General features: G+C 38.5%; 1 protein-coding gene across 1 annotated transcript in view; it reads left to right on the forward strand.

Annotated features, from left to right (window-relative positions):
• Positions 1 to 2,083: 2,083 nt before the first annotated feature.
• The window catches only part of Smp_159750 (putative vacuolar protein sorting), a gene marked incomplete at both ends in the record, with an annotated part of 41,320 nt that continues 23,911 nt past the window's right edge, over positions 2,084 to 19,492 (forward strand). Inside the window, 4 exons of the mRNA XM_018793299.1 lie at positions 2,084 to 2,235; positions 15,576 to 15,778; positions 17,176 to 17,255; positions 18,977 to 19,199. Coding sequence (XP_018647825.1) covers positions 2,084 to 2,235; positions 15,576 to 15,778; positions 17,176 to 17,255; positions 18,977 to 19,199 — 658 coding nt within the window. The remainder of the gene's footprint in view (positions 2,236 to 15,575; positions 15,779 to 17,175; positions 17,256 to 18,976; positions 19,200 to 19,492) is intronic.

The following is a 19,492-nucleotide window of genomic DNA, read 5'->3' on the forward strand; positions in this document are numbered from 1 at the left end:
AAAGTACTTTTATTTCAATCAGATAAGGGGTAAAGCTTGTTAGTCTACCGTAGCCTTTACAGCATGTCATCCATAATAGCTATTTGAATGATAATTATTGCTACTTTCTAAAGAACTGTGTGAAATAAAGACCAAATTGAATTGCTTAAGGGATATATGGTTGGCAAATTCAAGATGTTATCGGGTCCATTTTTAACATTTCTAGCATTTCAGAGGGTTGCGAAGATGTAGTATTCAGTTAAGATGTGTTGGGCTAAATGGCTCATTTGTTATGGAAATTTCACCAGATCAAGTTCAATGCACTCGATAAGTATTTAATGAACGTTCAGGTTCAATGTGTAACTGAATGCTGAGGACTCTGCTCCTCCAAAGGATAAACCAGCGTTTTCATTTACTGGTCTTTAATCACCTAAATAGGTGACTAATTCGATGTGTTTGGGTAACACGATACCTGTGATAGGGGCCAGGATTTCTGTTACAACGAAAAATGAATGTGCCCATATGTGGAATTGCTTTGGAACAAAAATGATTTTTCCTCGTCATGTGATAAGTTTTCATTGCTTGCTTATGGACTGAAAACTGCTTCCTTAAATTTATCCGTTAGGTTTGTGGGAAGGATGCTGACTAGTATGGCATTAAAAAGGATGCCGAGTGTTCGTCAATACTTCAGTGATACATAAAGTTAGGCCATCTTCACCACTTATGATTGCATCTAGCATAGGTTTCTCAGCAAACATATCTTCTGATATTAGTACAGCTTCATGTTGCCCGTGATGCTCTTTGATTATTTTGAGAGTACAAGGAGATATTACTAGGAAGTCTGTGGTTGTTTTATGATCGGCAAAACCTAAGTGTTAAAGGATTCTATTGACTGGTATGATCCAAAGTGAATGGGTTCTAGTTAATCCACTGAGTTGTTTGGAGGCATAACAAGAACTGCCAGAAGTTGTTGCCAAAACTTTTAAATGGATGCCTATCTCAACACAACCTTCTCGAAATACTTCTGCTTGCGAACCATTTGATAGTTCAATGTGGTGAAACAATTTATAGTACCGTCATTGATTGGCTGTACTACTTTTTCAGTTAGCAGTCTTACAGTCCGTAGGATTCAGTGACATCAGCTTTAAAGAGATTTGATGAGACCTACCAGTTTAGATCACACAGTAATTGCCTTACAAATAATAGAAGCTGACCCTTTATGTCCGATACTGGAAACTTGGTTCGTCGTATCAGTACTATGCCCTTATTTGATTGAGTTAAAGTAGAATAATCCGTGATGCAGACTTACTTGCGACCGTTGCCCCTCGTAGAGCAGCATAGGCCGCCCACCATCATTCTCTATCTCACTATGTTCTGAGTAATTCTTTCAAGTTGTTTCCAGCTGCTATTCATTTTTTTGATGCAGAGGATAAGGGATTTTTAGTTGGATGACATTTGAAGTATGTTTAGTCCAAAAATACATATCAAGTCGTACAAAGTAGGATAAAAGTTCGCTGGTAAGACGGAGAAAAAGTTGACAAACTCATCTTGGAAATACCTAACCAAGGTCATTTTTATGTAGATATTTTTGTTACAATTGAATTTGCCAATACTTTAATGATAACAATAGGTTGGCTGCCTGGCAATGTAGTTGTTACTAATTCTGGCGATATAGCTGTTGTAGAACAAGCGTATGGATGGAACGGAAACTACTGAACCGATTATCTAGAAGAAGAGCTTGAAACACTGCTTGTGCCGATGACTGACCCAATACCTTTACCCAAGTTGCGTCTGTAAAAGTTGACCCAGGAATGATATCGAGTTCCTGTCAAGCTCTTTAGTTTGGTGAGATACCTGCATATGGAAATTTGACATAATTTTTTCCTTCGGAAAGCTTTGCTAAATACACTGATCTATATAAGTAAATTGTTAGAGGAAGATAGCCTACGGATTGGATGTTGTATAGAATAACCTTGAGACCCGGTAGCGGTTTCAACCCATCGCGTCGTCAGTCAGTAACATGTGTTCATGGAGTTCCTGATGGATTATTAGTCACAGAGCAGCTGTAGCATGGGTAGTGAAAATAGGTTTAAAATACATAACCATGGATCACGTTTGGTTTTGTGAATACTGCTCCTTAGCTGAAGGGAACGAAAGTAGAAAGCTTTTCCCAACACAAAGAGATTTTGTTAGTCATATCCGAGCACACCATTTAGTTCGCAAGTTTAGAAATGATGTGGAAACGTTTATCTGCCGGTGAGTCCAGTTGTGTTATTTTAGATGTTAGAATGATTTCATGTCCGGTCAACATTTTTCCATGTCAATTTAAATTAGTGTGTAGGGTTAGCGAGAAGCAAGCAGGATTAGGTGCTTATCATACAGCAAAAAGGTCCCTTCAACATTATTGTGAAGTGTGGTAGACACAATGCTTCCTGGTACGACACCTTGAGGTATCTGTACAACTGTATAGAAAGCCGCTCCAAAAACATGGATCGTGGTAAAACTCCTTATATTGATCAGTCAGTTATTGTAGGCGATACTATGTTTCGCTTAAATAATGGAAATTTGCTGCCCACATACCAAAATAAATGTGTGATCCTGATTCCAGTTCAAAAGAATTCCAAGGGTCCATTGGATTGTTACAAATATTATAGCTCCCTTACTGGGATTACTTATTCACAATAATACTTCAAGCTATTGAGGAAGTAGAAAATCGCAATATGAAAAATTGCTCAACGAGTAAGGTTGCTCGATATTTAACAAAATTCACACCACAAACTTTGCAAGGGTGAGATGTGGTGTCATAAAGAATTAAATTATGGACCGAATCGATCAGGAAATAACTCAGAAACTTGAGAATGATTATTTCACTTGATCAACTAGTTAATCTTATGTAATATGAAACAGTACATTAGCTCAGGTTATCATCCCACGTTAGCATAGCGAGACTAAACTTTTCCAAGACAAATTCCAGAGCACTAAGAGTATTAACGATTATTTCCTTTTCTCTTTTCACTTGAGCACTTGTTTAATCTTATGGCCATAGTAAACACTTAACACGTGAGGTCGCTACTTATCCGTCGTTGATAAATATGTACGGTGAGAGATAACGTTATTTTAAGTTCTAAAACAGGTTCTTGTCTAAATTGTCGACTTGCATACGAAACATGTTTCTCATATAAAGCATCTTAAAGGGTAATGTGAGAACTAAATCAACAATCAGATAGTGCTTCTGCCTAATAAACTTAAGTCTGTGTTGTAAGTTCTTTGAACCACCGGGATTTGATATGAATGATTGCAATACATTCTAATAATACGAAGAACAACATAATTTTATCCTTAGCTACGATTTTATTATATTGCAAAACGGTTTCAAACACATTGGACTACACCTCTACTTACTACAGGTCGTTCAACTTACAGTGAGTTATAACCAACGTATAAACAGCTACAATTGTGAACCGATCCAAGTTTTTAATAGTTGTTTACGTTATCACTAAAAAATTTAAAATGGTATAAAATTTTTGGCAAATGTGTCCTGGTTTCATGTTGTAAAGGCTTGTTACCAATTTATGAAATCCTACAGACTCTGTTTACAGAAAATACACAACTGACCACTCCAAATCAATAGGCAATAATCTATTGAATTGGTCCCGCACTGTTTCACTCTACTCCCATAGACTTCTCTTAGTCATACTGCACGCTTTCTCGTAACCATGTCTTGACCCCATCTGCCACACTACAGCACGACAAAATGAAATTAACATGATAAATAACAAAGTAATCAAAATAGTGTAGTGACCATGACAGTGATAAAGACTAAGGAAAGTATGTTTCAAAAAAACGGGGAGGGTATGCACGAAAGATTATTGAAGTTCAATATCTAGAGAATGATAGGTAATAAGTTTAGCTGCTTTATTGTGGCTTATTCTGAACCGTATAACCAACATTCCCAACCGCTGCTAGTGGTTATTACACGGAACTCAACCAAGTAATATAAATCTACTAGCCTGGCTTAAACTGACAGTAAGTGACTTCATTTACAAACGTCACTTCTTGGTTTGGCCATTCCTAGCCTTCATCCAGTCTATCACATCAGCTAGCATCACTTGACTAGGTAGAGAGTTGTTGGATATGTTTCCTAAGCACCTTAGTGATTGACACCTAAGTGGTATCTGTTGTGGGAAGATCAAAAAGGCTATCCTCAGAAGCTGATAATTTCGAATATTTTCGAACATATTTAGCAGATCACTTGGATAGAGAAGTTACAGTTGTAACATAGTTATGACGCCTCACTTGGAAATCCTCCAAGTTTTGTAGAAATCGATGTGTTGGGTTTTAAAGTACACAAAACTAGATACTTAATTTCTTTAACTGTGTGTAGTCATGGGTAATAATATGACTTATGGACAGTCACCGTTATATCCGGAGACTGCTTTCTATTTAATAAAATGTCATGCTGGTTGTCTGAAGGAAACACCTTACTGCTGTCACACCTCTGTACAGTCAGCAGTACGACTTCGCCTTCGGACCTTAGGTTTGCTGCTTTTAGTCTCACCGCTCCTCAACCGACCTGTCTAGCATGGTAGGACCTTGAGGAACGATTGTTCCAGCCAGTATAGCTTGATTGGTTCATCACGATAGGCAAGCCCGATCAACACGTCAAGGTAGCAGCAACGGTCGGGAGGTACAAGATATGCTTACAATATACTCTAGTTTCTACCAACAACCTCGCTGACTTTCCTACTCTCATTGTAATAAGATAAGCATTCTCATGAACTATATACTATTTAGAGATGGATAGTGGCTAGCAGTGGAATCAAGGACGCGCGTTTCGTCCTATTTGGGACTCGTCAGCTGGATGTACCTGCACCTCAGAGTTGATGTTCATTCTAGGACTCGAACCTAGTACCCTTGCTTCAAACGCCATCGCGTTATCTACTCGGCCACTGAGTCCTGATAACCACTTGCTTGTGCGATGGGGTGAAGTTTAAATTCAATTAAATTCAATTGCTTACCATGATTGTGAATTATGGCTATATCGAGGCAATACGCACAATATGCACATATGCCAATTAGAGACTGACCAGTTGCAGTCCTAACACATCGATGGGAAGATTCAAACAAACAATACTAATTGAATTTATATACATTTTATTTTATTTAAACACATAAATATTGGTACAAGGAAGCACCAGATACATATGCGCCACACAAATCTCACTCGATTTACGTGAGGGCTGTGATGCTGCCCAGGTACCCAAGCTGAGGCAGGTGGTTTTCTTAGCGGGCCACACCCGGAGCCTTCGACCTAAAGGTCTAACCCACAACGCAGTGGTGCATCGTGAGGATATGCAGTTTCATGGCAGCTGGTGACCAACAATTGGTTCATACACCATTTGTTCCCTCAGGATACTGGAGCCCATGTGCACCATTGGTTTGGAATCAGGGTTTTCCAACTCCCCCAGGTGAACTTTTCGTGTTCGCCAACCCGGTTAAAGTGCCGGACATTCGCTTTTCGCCCTCTCACTTCCGTGAACAACACCCCAGCCACTGTGGGAAGGCAGTGAGTAGAACTTCCTTGACAGAGGCTATATACGCGTGGCCATGTGAGAGCATTTCGAGAGGGAGAGCGGACTGTCCCCACTCTCGGCCGTACCAGGGCATTTGGGGGCACTATATACTAAAATGCCTGATAATTTGAGCTTTGCTCTACCTTTGATTTTGGAAGCCAGGTAGTTTGACTATCTCATAGTCAGTCAGCTACAACGTAGGACCAGGCACATTTATGCATCGGTCCAAGTTGCCATACTCCGTTAGCACAACAAGATGAACACCGGATTCATAGAAGTAGTTAATTTAGTGGTGGTAGTATATAAAAGATAGGTTGTATATAAGGATATAGTACAGGAAGGAAGACAAATGTGAAGCAATTTTAATCTCAAGGTTTAAGGGAAGATAAAGAGTGTATAAACCTACGCCATTGTGATCGATTCTGAGCCATGTCACCCAGAGTCTCCAACCATTGGTTACGATAGTCACGCGGACCCCAACCAAGTAGTCTGCATCTACCAACGTGGCTCAGACTAGAAGTTGGTGACTTCAAGCACAGATGCCACGTTTTGGTTTAGCCGCCCCTAACTTTCTTCCAACCATCCCCTACACTAGTCAGCATAGCGCGTCGTGGTAATCGGTGTTCAGGCATACGTAACACGTGGCCCAACCATCTCAGTCGATGAAGATTCATGACCTCATCAACTGATTTACCATCATTCCCTAATACCCTGCGTCTAACCTCACTATTACTTACCCGGTTATCCCAGCAGATGCAAGCAATATTTCTAAGGCATCTGTGGTCAAATACTAGTAACTTGCGTATATCTTCTACTCTTAATGGCCATGTTTCACAACCGTAAAGTAAAAGAGAGCTAGCTGCTACACAGTATGCTCGTCCCTTAATTGATAGACGGATATCTCGCCTTCACCATAGGTGACGTAAGTTGGCAAAATCCAAACGGGATTTTTGAATCCGTGTAGAGATTTCATCAGACACCAACCCATTAGGGCTGATCAGACTTCCAAGATAAGTGAAGTTGTTTTTGATGTTGGTTTGTTCTCTGAGCTGGATGGTTTGGTCGTGGAGCTTTCATTGTCCTTCTGAACGACATCATCAGCACAAACTTCGGGTAGAAGTGAAGTGTTTGAATTTCTCCACATGTGATTCACAGCTTGTCCTCTGCACCTCGATGTTGATTGGTTCTTATTGACCTTAAATCTGTCATTGTTTATTTCTTTGTTTTGGTTGTATCTCCTATTGGTTTGATCTTTGTTCCTATGTTCCTACATAATTTTCTTGATTGGTTGATAGATTGGATTGATTTCAATATGTTTGTTTATTGCTGATTGACCTGAGTGCCAAGCTTCTAAAAATTCTCTGGTATTTTTGGAATTGCCTCTGTCCAAAATCTGCACATTTTCCCAGTCGAATGTATGTCCGTAGTTGTCCACGTGTATTGATATGAGTGAAGAAATGTCGTGGCGTTTGACTGCTAATTGGTGTTCATGTAGGCGAAGATGCAGGGGGCGTCCACTTTGTCCAATATAGTGTTTGTTGCAGTTGGTACAATTTATCTTGTAGATGACGTTTGTTTTGTCCTCTTTTGCCATTTCATCTTTTGGTTTGCATAAGATTGAGTGGAGGGACATTGTTGGTTTGTGGGCTACACCTATTCCGAAGGTTTTTAGCAGCCTTGTTGTCGTTTCCGATATGCCCTTTATGTATGGTAGGGTGATCCTTTTGTTGATTTTTATACTTGATTTCGTTTCTGATGGTGTGTGGACTGGTATTTCTTGATGAAATTGATTGGGTAGCCGTTCTTTTGAAGAATGGTTTTCAGGTGTTTTTCTTCATTTTTTCGTGCTGTGATTGTATTGCAGTGTGTTCTCACCCTCTTGAACAAAGTTTGTACACAGTTGATTTTGTGAGTTCTTGGGTTTTTGTTATTGTAGTTGAGAATTTGATCGGTGTGGGTCGGCTTCCTGTGCACTTGAGTCTCTAGTTTTCCTGTGTCAGTTCTGGTGATTAATACATCTAAGAATGGTAACTTGTTGTCCGACTCTTGTTCCATTGTGAACTTGATGTCGTTGAAGACGTTGTTGATCTGCTTGTATGGGTTTTTAGTTCCTCCTTTTTGACGATGACGAATGTGTCGTCTACATAACGAATCCAAATTTTTGGTTTGATCACTGGTAGAATTGTGGTTTCTAGTCGTTGCATTACTGCTTCCGCGATGAGTCCTGATATTGGTGATCCCATTGGTGTCCCTTTTGTTTGTTTGTAGATTTTGTTATTGAATTGGAAATATGTTGTTAGACATAGATCTATGAGTTCAAGTAGGCTTTGACTTTGAGGTTTCGTGTATTTCGCGAGGTTTTCGTCGTTGGTTAGAAGCAAGGACAGAGTTTCTTTTGCTAGGTTTGGTTCAATTGAAGTGAATAGTGCTGTTACATCGAAGGATATCATTAGTTCGTCGTCGTTGATTTGAATGTTCCTAATCTGATCAAGGAATTGTGTGGCTGGTTTGATGGAGTGGTTCGACGAATCTACTAAATGTTTCAGTATTCTTGAGATTTCTCTTGATAAATTGTACGTTGGTGTTCCTGGTAGTGCTACAATTGGACGTAGTGGGATGTTTGGTTTGTGTATCTTTGGTCTGCCGTAGAACCGAAGGAGTACTGGTCCATTAGATTTCATTCTCCATTGATCTTGCTTCGTTATTTCTCCTGCTTTGACGAGTTTATTTAAAGTTTTGGAAATGCGATTGTCTAGTTTTTGACTGGATTTATGTCCATCGGTTTGTATGTACTTTTGTCCTCGAGTATTTTCTCGGCTTTCTTGATGTATTCTTCTTTGTCCATAATCACCATGGTACGTCCTTTGTCTGCTGGAACGATGAAAATATCTTTTCTGGTTCTGAGTTTCTTCGAAGCTGTTTGTTCTTGTGACGTCAGTTGGTTGTTGCCCTTCATCCGTTGAGTTAGTGGTACTATAGATTGTCTTATTTCCTGTTGCGTTTCCTCACTTATTCCGGAAGTTTTGAGTGATGGCTCTAGTGCTGCGTAGAATGCTAGTTTTGAGGCATCGTTTGTATTGTAATTTAATCCTTTTCGGAGTAGCTGTTCTTCTGTGTTTGTTAGTGGTTGTTTTGATAGGTTGACCACGCTGTTGTTTGTGTTTTCTTCTATAGTTGGTTTTGAGATTTTGATTATTTTCTTTTTAAGGATGTTTCCTCTTTTTTCTCTGTGTCGTTTGCATAATGTTTCGATGGCTGTTGTCAAGGTTTCGAAATGTTCTGATGTGAGTGTCTGTTGTAGCTTCCTCTTTTGGTCCTCTATGACATGTTGGTATTTGCGGATCCTGTAATGTGCGTCCGTTATCATTAGATGAACCATTTTTCTTCCACTTTGCTCAGCTATTTTCCATCCTAATGGGCAGTTGATTGGAGGTCTGTATCTTACACTTGTTGGCAGAACATGCTGGCGAATGCACTCGTGGAAAAAATATAGTTGTTCTCGAGTGGAAGCTTGCCTTTTGGCGAAATTCTCCCATTTTCGAACAACGAGAAGCGTACTACGCTCGTATGATTTTGAGATGGTGGAGAAGATTTGTAGCTCATATGGATGATTTTGATGTTGGTTTGTTCTCTGACCTGGATGGTTTGGTAGCTGAGCCAAGCGGAAGAAAAATGGTTCATCTGTTGATAGCGGACGCACATTACAGGATCCGCAAATACCAACATGTCATAGAGGATCAAAAGAGGAAGCTGCAACAGACACTCACATCAGAACATTTCGAAACCTTGACAACAGCCATCGAAACATTATGCAAACGACACAGAGAAAAAAGAGGAAACATCCTTAAAAAGAAAATAATCAAAATCTCAAAACCAACTATAGAAGAAAACACAAACAACAGCGTGGTCAACCTATCAAAACAACCACTAACAAACACAGAAGAACAGCTACTCCGAAAAGGATTAAATTACAATACAAACGATGCCTCAAAACTAGCATTCTACGCAGCACTAGAGCCATCACTCAAAACTTCCGGAATAAGTGAGGAAACGCAACAGGAAATAAGACAATCTATAGTACCACTAACTCAACGGATGAAGGGCAACAACCAACTGACGTCACAAGAACAAACAGCTTCGAAGAAACTCAGAACCAGAAAAGATATTTTCATCGTTCCAGCAGACAAAGGACGTACCATGGTGATTATGGACAAAGAAGAATACATCAAGAAAGCCGAGAAAATACTCGAGGACAAAAGTACATACAAACCGATGGACATAAATCCAGTCAAAAACTAGACAATCGCATTTCCAAAACTTTAAACAAACTCGTCAAAGCAGGAGAAATAACGAAGCAAGATCAATGGAGAATGAAATCTAATGGACCAGTACTCCCTCGGTTCTACGGCAGACCAAAGATACACAAACCAAACATCCCACTACGTCCAATTGTAGCACTACCAGGAACACCAACGTACAATTTATCAAGAGAAATCTCAAGAATACTGAAACATTTAGTAGATTCGTCGAACCACTCCATCAAACCAGCCACACAATTCCTTGATCAGATTAGGAACATTCAAATCAACGACGACGAACTAATGATATCCTTCGATGTAACAGCACTATTCACTTCAATTGAACCAAACCTAGCAAAAGAAACTCTGTCCTTGCTTCTAACCAACGACGAAAACCTCGCGAAATACACGAAACCTCAAAGTCAAAGCCTACTTGAACTCATAGATCTATGTCTAACAACATATTTCCAATTCAATAACAAAATCTACAAACAAACAAAAGGGACACCAATGGGATCACCAATATCAGGACTCATCGCGGAAGCAGTAATGCAACGACTAGAAACCACAATTCTACCAGTGATCAAACCAAAAATTTGGATTCGTTATGTAGACGACACATTCGTCATCGTCAAAAAGGAGGAACTAGAAAACACCTACAAGCAGATCAACAACGTCTTCAACGACATCAAGTTCACAATGGAACAAGAGTCGGACAACAAGTTACCATTCTTAGATGTATTAATCACCAGAACTGACACAGGAAAACTAGAGACTCAAGTGCACAGGAAGCCGACCCACACCGATCAAATTCTCAACTACAATAACAAAAACCCAAGAACTCACAAAATCAACTGTGTACAAACTTTGTTCAAGAGGGTGAGAACACACTGCAATACAATCACAGCACGAAAAAATGAAGAAAAACACCTGAAAACCATTCTTCAAAAGAACGGCTACCCAATCAATTTCATCAAAAAATACCAGTCCACACACCATCAGAAACGAAATCAAGTATAAAAATCAACAAAAGGATCACCCTACCATACATAAAGGGTATATCGGAAACGACAACAAGGCTGCTAAAAACCTTCGGAATAGGTGTAGCCCACAAACCAACAATGTCCCTCCACTCAATCTTATGCAAACCAAAAGATGAAATGGCAAAAGAAGACAAAACAAACATCATCTACAAGATAAATTGTACCAACTGCAACAAACACTATATTGGACAAAGCGGACGCCCCCTGCATCTTCGCCTACATGAACACCAATTAGCAGTCAAACGCCACGACATTTCTTCACTCATATCAATACACGTGGACAACTACGGACATACATTCGACTGGGAAAATGTGCAGATTTTGGACAGAGGCAATTCCAAAAATACCAGAGAATTTTTAGAAGCTTGGCACTCAGGTCAATCAGCAATAAACAAACATATTGAAATCAATCCAATCTATCAACCAATCAAGAAAATTATGTAGGAACATAGGAACAAAGATCAAACCAATAGGAGATACAACCAAAACAAAGAAATAAACAATGACAGATTTAAGGTCAATAAGAACCAATCAACATCGAGGTGCAGAGGACAAGCTGTGAATCACATGTGGAGAAATTCAAACACTTCACTTCTACCCGAAGTTTGTGCTGATGATGTCGTTCAGAAGGACAATGAAAGCTCCACGACCAAACCATCCAGCTCAGAGAACAAACCAACATCAAAATCACCCACCTGAGCTACAAATTTTCTCCACCATCTTAAGTGAAGTTGTCGACGCTTTCGACTACTTCATTTCCTATCCTTAGTTCAGGTTTTGACGCAGGCCAGTCTTGAAGTAACAATTTACATTTAGATGGGGAGAAACGCATCCCAAATATCTTGCCATTATTACTCAGTTCTACCAGAAGACTCTGCATTTTGTTAGCGTCTTAACCAAACAGGACTATGTCATCTGCGTATTCGAAGTCGCTTAGTGTAACCCCCGGTTGATCAATTCCTGATTAGTCTGAGAGATCAATCCCTGAAAATTCAGTCGACGAGAGTGTTATTTCCAGCAACAGGTCTATAATGAAGTTAAACAAAAATGGGGATAGTGGACAGCCTTGATGGACACCACTTGAGGTTGTAAAATCATATGACAGTTCGCCATAAGCTCTCACTCGACCGGTACTGTTCGAGTAAAGAGCCTTCACAAGGTTTATGTACTTCTGAGGTACACCTTTCAATGACAGACACTGCCACAGAACCTCTCGGTCTACAGAGTCAAATGCTGCTTTTAAGTCAAGAAAAATTATCATTGTCGGACGCCGATAAGCATGTCTGTGCTCTAAAGCTTGACGAATGGTGAATATGTGGTCGATACAGCCACGACCAGGTCTGAAGCCAGCCTGATTTTCTCGTGTTTGCAGTTCACGAGTCTTAGTTAGGCGCCCGATAATTATTGAGGCTAGTATTTTAGATGCTACGTTAGTCAGACTAATCCCTCTATGGTTATCGCAGGATGGTTTGGACCCCTTCTTATATATTGGGACAATAAGTGATTGTGACCAGTCGGATGGGATTACGTCCAACTCCCAGATTTTAGTCAGAATATTAGTCAACCTAGTCGCTAAAATTGGGCCACCATATTTAAAGACCTCAGGAGCCAATCCATCTGGACCACCTGCTCTTCCTCGTTTCAGATTACCTATAGCCTTTTGAACTTCAAGTAGGGTCGGGGGGCCTACTTCAATGTTCCATTCAGGTTTTCTGGGAATAGTGGGTAGTTGTGCAGTAGCTGAAGGCCAGCTAAACTGCTAAACTGTGATGAGTTTACGCGAATTCATCAGTGAAATAGACTTAGAAGAAATCCATTGGTTTTTTGGAGCCCTATGGTTTAAATGACTAATAGATGTTACTGCTGTTTCCACAGCTGTTCGTATGTCTTTCCAAGCAGCATCTGGGTCAGTCTTGTTTACAGAACTGCCTAGATGTGAACTCAGTTGTTTCTGGAATTCGCATTCGGCTTTCTCGTCCTCCAGTTCAATCCTAATGGGTCTTCTTAGTGTACTTTTCCTGCGTCCATTGAGGCGCAGACAAATGCGTGCTCGTATTAAAGCGTGATCAGAGTCTAAACAAGTATTCCAATACGAGCGACAATCTTCTATTGAGCCTCTCCAACGATGACTGATGACAATATGGTCTATTTGAGTCCATCGTTGGTTTGGTGCAGGTGGCCGCCATGTTAGACGATGTCTCTCCTTATGTTTAAAATTAGTGCTTGCTAAAAATAAACGATTGTCTGAGCATAGTTGCAACAGACGATTACCATTATCGGTTCGTTGAGCCGGAATACTAAAACACCCACCTAAATGTCTTTCTGTTTGATGTAAGCTGCCTACCTGGGCATTAAAGTCACCCGCTACGACTACTATGCCTGAGCGCTTAGCTTTCTGAAGAAGCTCAGAGAGCTTTCTGTAAAAGTCATCTTTCACTTCATCATGGCTGCAGTCAGTGGGAGCGTAGGCAGAAACGACGAAAAGGCAACGACGTGTGTCCCTATCCTTCGAGTTCTTACGGAGCCATTTAGCCGGACAGCACATAGGCGACTGTTAACGGGGATCCATTCTAGTAGTGCCTGTTCTGCCCTTGTACTTAGTGCTATGCCTACACCTGCAAGTCCGTGAGAACTAGCCAACGGGTCGCCAGATACACGGAGGGTGTATTTCGTTGGCTGTCCATTTTGGCGAGGTGAGGTCAAGTGAATGACCACACTGGGATCCTGTATGCGTGTTTCGGAGACACAGCATACATCAATGGTACGAGATTCTAGGGTTTTAGCTGAGGAGGCCTGTTGACCGATTTGACTTAAAGTACGTACGTTGAAGGCTCCAATGTGTAGTTTGGAGCGAGGTTTTAGTAGACGTGGGACAGCGTTTCGCGCACTAGAATCGTTGGCCATGGTGACACTTGAGGAGGAAACCGAAAGAGGAAATTTAGTGTTGAAAGTCAAGATAGAAGGAATAGTAGGAATTGAAGAAGAAAAGTTAGACTATGAATACAGTGGTCTTGAGTGCTGTTTGAGGTATGAGGGCAGTTATCACTTCCCGGTTGCCCACACCGTGGAAGGGTTCTTCTAAAGACACCTGAAAAGGAAATTGGGTTAGAAGTGGTCTTAATGACCTGAGAGCGTGACCGCAGTGCCCAAGGGACAACTGCTTGAGGTCGGTCACACACAACCTTTTTGTGGGTAGTTTTTGTGTTAGCTCCGTTCTTTAAAGGACCTTACCGCCGGAGACGAAAATCCGTGGGATAAGGCGAGGTGTGCATTTTTAGGGTCGACCTTTTCTAACCCCACCCCTCCTTTTGGGAAGGCAGTATTGCTGTCATGCTGGTTGTCTGAAGGAAACACCTTACTGCTGTCACACCTCTGTACAGTCAGCAGTACGACTTCGCCTTCGGACCTTAGGTTTGCTGCTTTTAGTCTCACCGCTCCTCAACCGACCTGTCTGGCATGGTAGGACCTTGAGGAACGATTGTTCCAGCCAGTATAGCCTGATTGGTTCATCACGATAGGCAAGCCCGACCACCACGTCAAGGTAGCAGCAACGGTCGGGCAAACCATGATTCGAAATATAGAATGCAAGTAACCTGACCCGGAAACACCCGCTCACAGGCTTTTCGTAATTACAAACAATCTTTCTTTGGACTATATCACTGTGTTGTTTTATTTTTGTTTCTTGCTTTGATTTTATTATTTACTTTACTCAACAGCTTGTCTCACCTGAATGCCGTGACTTGTATGATTGACACTAAATCGTTAAATGATCACTGTATTAGGTTTTCCGTCAGCGCTAAATCACAAGGTGTTTTACGTATGTGATATGGTAGTCAGTCAGTCACAACGTAGAACCTGTACGTATGCACATCGGCTCAAGTTGCCATACCACACTAGCACTGAGATAAAATTATCAGGCCAAATCCTAGAATAGTATAGGTAATAAAAGTATAAGTGGTAATATAGAAGATTAGGTACCAAAGATACGACTCGAGAAGAAAATATAAATTAGCGAAATAAAAACAAAGAAAGCTATGAGGAATTTAGAATCTGAGGATTTAAGGAAATACAAAGAATGGATGCACCTGCGCCATTGCAAACAATTTTGAGCCATGTCATTCAAAGTCTATAACCATTGGTTACGATAACTTCGCTGATCACAACCAGGTAATCTGTACCCGTTTTGAAATGAATAAGTCCAATTGTCAATGACTTCATCGACTGATGGTATGTTTTCGTTTGGCCGCCCATAGCTTCAACCTGCTCTTGCACCAGAAAACCGCCCTATCTAATGTGGTGGATTTTTGTGTTCCAGTTAACGTCACAGATGAGATGACACTCAGCCACTCATTTGGAACACTTATTGCTTCAATAATATTGATAGATTTTCTGATAGTAAACTAATCACTAATAAGACCTTTATTATGTTTATCCATTGAAGACTAATTAAATTCACTATCTGTTCAAAATACCTAGACATTTCAGCATGATATATATACAAATATGCAAGATATAAGGCGTTTGCTGCCAGAATATTCAACAATAAATGATATTTACACAACATTTTACGATTCTCTGTTTGTAGTTGGAATTCATCGCCGTTTCTTCCGTGAACTTTTAAACTAAGCTAGTAATCTGTTTTCTGTTAATATCGGTTGATTCGTTTTTTATCATCGTTTCAGGTATGGCCCGAATAATTCGTGTCTTCTATCCAATGGTCTGGATAGTGTTGAGAAGAGTTATTCATCTCATGATTCCTTATTCACAAGTCAGCGTGACTATGAAAGACATTTAGTTGGGTTTCATCTTCTAAAACATCCTGTATACAAACATCCAGATGTAAAATCTCCGCTCCCAATACCCCCCGTTTCTTCTCACTATAATGGTAAATTTGTTTCATCGACTGTAAATTCTATTTTAGGGTTCTTTATTCATTCCTTCTTTGTTTTATTCTCAAAAAATAATTATATTTTTAAAACCCCTTCGTTAGGTTTACGATGAAGGCAAGTTAATGGGTTTCTAATTAAGAGTAATACAGTACGCTCATAACAAACATCATTCATTTAGTAATATAAACAAACATTCGACTAGACGACTTTAATTCATGAATTTATCTTGAATACTCTAACTTTCAGAATACGGTTGATTAAATAATTCTGTTTTTGTACAATCCAGGGATGATAGTTTCGTGCACACAGGAAGCGAATTTCACTTAATAATCCAGCAATCATTAGTTTTTAGTAGATTTTATCTTGTCTCTTACAAACTATTACGTAAACCAGAAGTTTGGTTTATAAACTTTTTTGTTATGTTTATAATTTATGTTCACACTCATGTATATGTAAAACGTTTGCTCATTTCACCCGCAAATCTCAATGAGTTGTCTTGTACGTTTTAGATTAATTTGTTCTAATATTTAATATTTCTCCAATCAAAATTGTGATTATGTTGATCAACTTATCGTACGTCTAGTAATCCCACGTCAGTGTAGATCTATTCAATGATTTTGTAGGTATCATTACCAAGTTTTGATTTGATAATTTTTAATAAATTGAGCATTGGGTAGATTGTTATAAATAAACTAATATATTTGTAATATCCCAATGAGTAGAAAAATTAGATTTTCTGACGTTTCGTGACTTAGTGTAAGCCACTTCTTCAGAGAATACAAACTCATTAATAACCGGATCTATTCAATGATTTCTACATATTTCTAAAACATAATCTCAGATGACTATATCTTCATAACTTCTCTAGTAAAACCACTCAGCAAAAAGTCCTGACAATCCAAATTTAAACATTTAAAACTGACAGTGAGAGTTCGTCAGATATAAGAAATAATAGAAAAATCAACCATTACAGTAGATCATTTAATGTCAAACCAAGGGATATTCAATTTAACCCAGATACGGATGATAATAGTAAAATTTCCAACGAAATCTTCAAGAAACCTTCAGGAATAAATGAGATAATCAAAGGTTGAATAAATCATGTAGTGATTATCACATTTCACTATCCATTCAATGAGAAATCACACTTACAATTCTGGAATTACCATGTGTTAGCTTAATTTATCTGTTAGGTTTCACTGAAAACCATATGTAGACTGATGTTAAAACTTTGTACATATTGAAAATCAGGTTAGTAGTATTATAAGAGCAGGAAAGTAACTATCACTGTATATATAATCTGTTTAAAGGGCATTTTAAATGGCTGGTAGTGTAAGCGATCAATGTGTTGGCGTTTGTACTACTTTATTATGTTTTTTCTCTTCTATATCAGAAAAACCATCACGCAAATGGAGTGTATACCAATCAGTTGTGAATTTACCAGCTGTTTTAAATGATCCAAATTATCGTGAGGTAAATTTTTAAAATGATTGTTCAAAAAATTGGGATTTGTATTAAATTCTATTGGTTTTATTGATTTCCCAATCACTCGTGAAAGTTGGATTAAGTACAATTTATGGTGCAATTTTTTCAGTTCATCTTCACCATTAGTTAATAAGATTTGTTCAGAAAAATGACCGATCGGTATAGTTTATTTCTTTAAGCTTCACAAAATGTGCATCATTTGAAATAATCACAACACAGAAAATATAAGCAGAGTATAACGCTAATCAGATAAAGGGTAACTACTGTTTAAACTTAATTCTAAACGTTTTCAATGGCTTTTCTGAAATGATGGAAGTATTCGCAGCTCATATGTATATATGGATAATATACTAAACACTTAGTGGTGCTCAAAAAAATTATTCATTAAAGCTTGAAAACTTTGACGTAAATGTATTTTACCCATACATTCAATTTCTTGTGCTAATTTTTCAGTAAGCATTTCATCTAGAGATAAACAGTTTTAATGTTGGGTCTGAGAATTTTCTAAAGTCTCTTAGTTTTCAGCAGAGTATATCATTTATGTTTGTAAGTTGCTAGTAATAGCAGTCATAGTGGTAAACAATAATTATGAAGATAGTGTTTGTAACAGACTGACCTCTTTTTGGATACTAATGGGAACCAAGGAACACTGGGCAGCTGTTTCATCTTAATACGGGAATCTGTAGCAGTGTATATGTATGAGCTCATCAGGAATCAAACCTAGGACACTGAGGTCTTGAGCGACTAACCATTAGGCAACCGGATTGGTATCCAATGGTACAAATTTTCAACTTCATTCCTTATGGCTCAACCATAATTTAATCCTGTCAGTGACTACACTTACACGCAAAACATACCACAGCTTCTCACCAGGATTTCAGGTACTCATATCTAAGTCAGTCACTTATGAACATGATTATAGCATTATTAAGTGAATGAAACAACTGTTTAGTGTTCTGTACTTCTGAATTACACTTCAACTCAGGTCAATCTGTTACAAATTTCTACCTTCAAACTAGTATAACTTTCAAAAAACCCATTTCTTAGTATCATATATATATATACTTCTCAACTTGAAATATAACATGAGCAAAGTAGTCTGTGAAAATTTGTTTCATATGTGTGTATTTTACTTTTTAAAACAAACAAATTCTAATTCCGTCCCTTTATATCTGAGTCCATGTTTTTGAGAGATTTAGCAAAAATTACTAGAAACAGTTTGTTTTGAATGAAATCTACTGTCTATGAACCTAGATGTTAATCTACAACTACATACTCAGTGAGATTAGGCTTTTATTTATTTCCGTTCCATGTAAAGGTTGTTTTTACAGTTATTCATTCTTTGTTTTCTTAATCATAAACGATTAAGAATATGTGCCAATTCAAGCTCCTGTGCTTCATGGCAGTCAACATAATAAATGAAAGGAAATTAGCAACTCGGAATGTGATAAAGTTATGCATTGTACTGTTTATTTGTGCCCTTAAAATCTTTAGTTAGATAATTGGGTGTCGAGCATATAAGATGGTTAATTAAGTCTCATTTCATGAAGTGTACGTGAACTGAGGTACGGCAAACCAATTTATTGTTCTATTCACAAACACATAGTGCTTCCATAAAATATGAAAATCATACATTAAGCATATCATTTGCATATCTTCCTTGAGTTATTCTTAAACATATTTGTCATTTTTTATTTTTAAATTATCAGAAAGATATATTTACAAAATTATGGGGTGATAAATTTGAAAACGCTGAAGTTCTACCTAGTCCACATCTACCAGTAATTACAGAGAAACATTTTATAGAATATTTAAACAAAATTGGAGTTCGTAAACTCGATACAGAGTCGTGTAGATCATCGCCTAATTGTCAAATTAATTCGTCTAATTCAGTCACTGATATTTCTCTATCAGTGAAATCATCCAATAAAGGTGTGTAATTTTTTTGTACAAATAATGTTTATGATATGGTTATTGAAAATTGTTTAACTACGGATAAATTAAATAAATTTCATCTACTCCTTGTACTTATCAAAGAGTCACGTGTTATGGTTTGCTGAGTCAATTATGATTCTATAAATGCTACTATTCTACAACATATTTACTGTCGAAGTATCAATATGTATTCCTAGTCCATTTGAAAATGAGTATCGAAACGACGATTATTTACTTTTACAGGGATTGTGCGGCTTATATCTCAAAAGAATGTTTATCGTTTATAACTG

This window comes from Schistosoma mansoni, chromosome 1, assembly GCF_000237925.1.
Source record: "Schistosoma mansoni strain Puerto Rico chromosome 1, complete genome".
Taxonomy (NCBI): domain Eukaryota; kingdom Metazoa; phylum Platyhelminthes; class Trematoda; order Strigeidida; family Schistosomatidae; genus Schistosoma; species Schistosoma mansoni.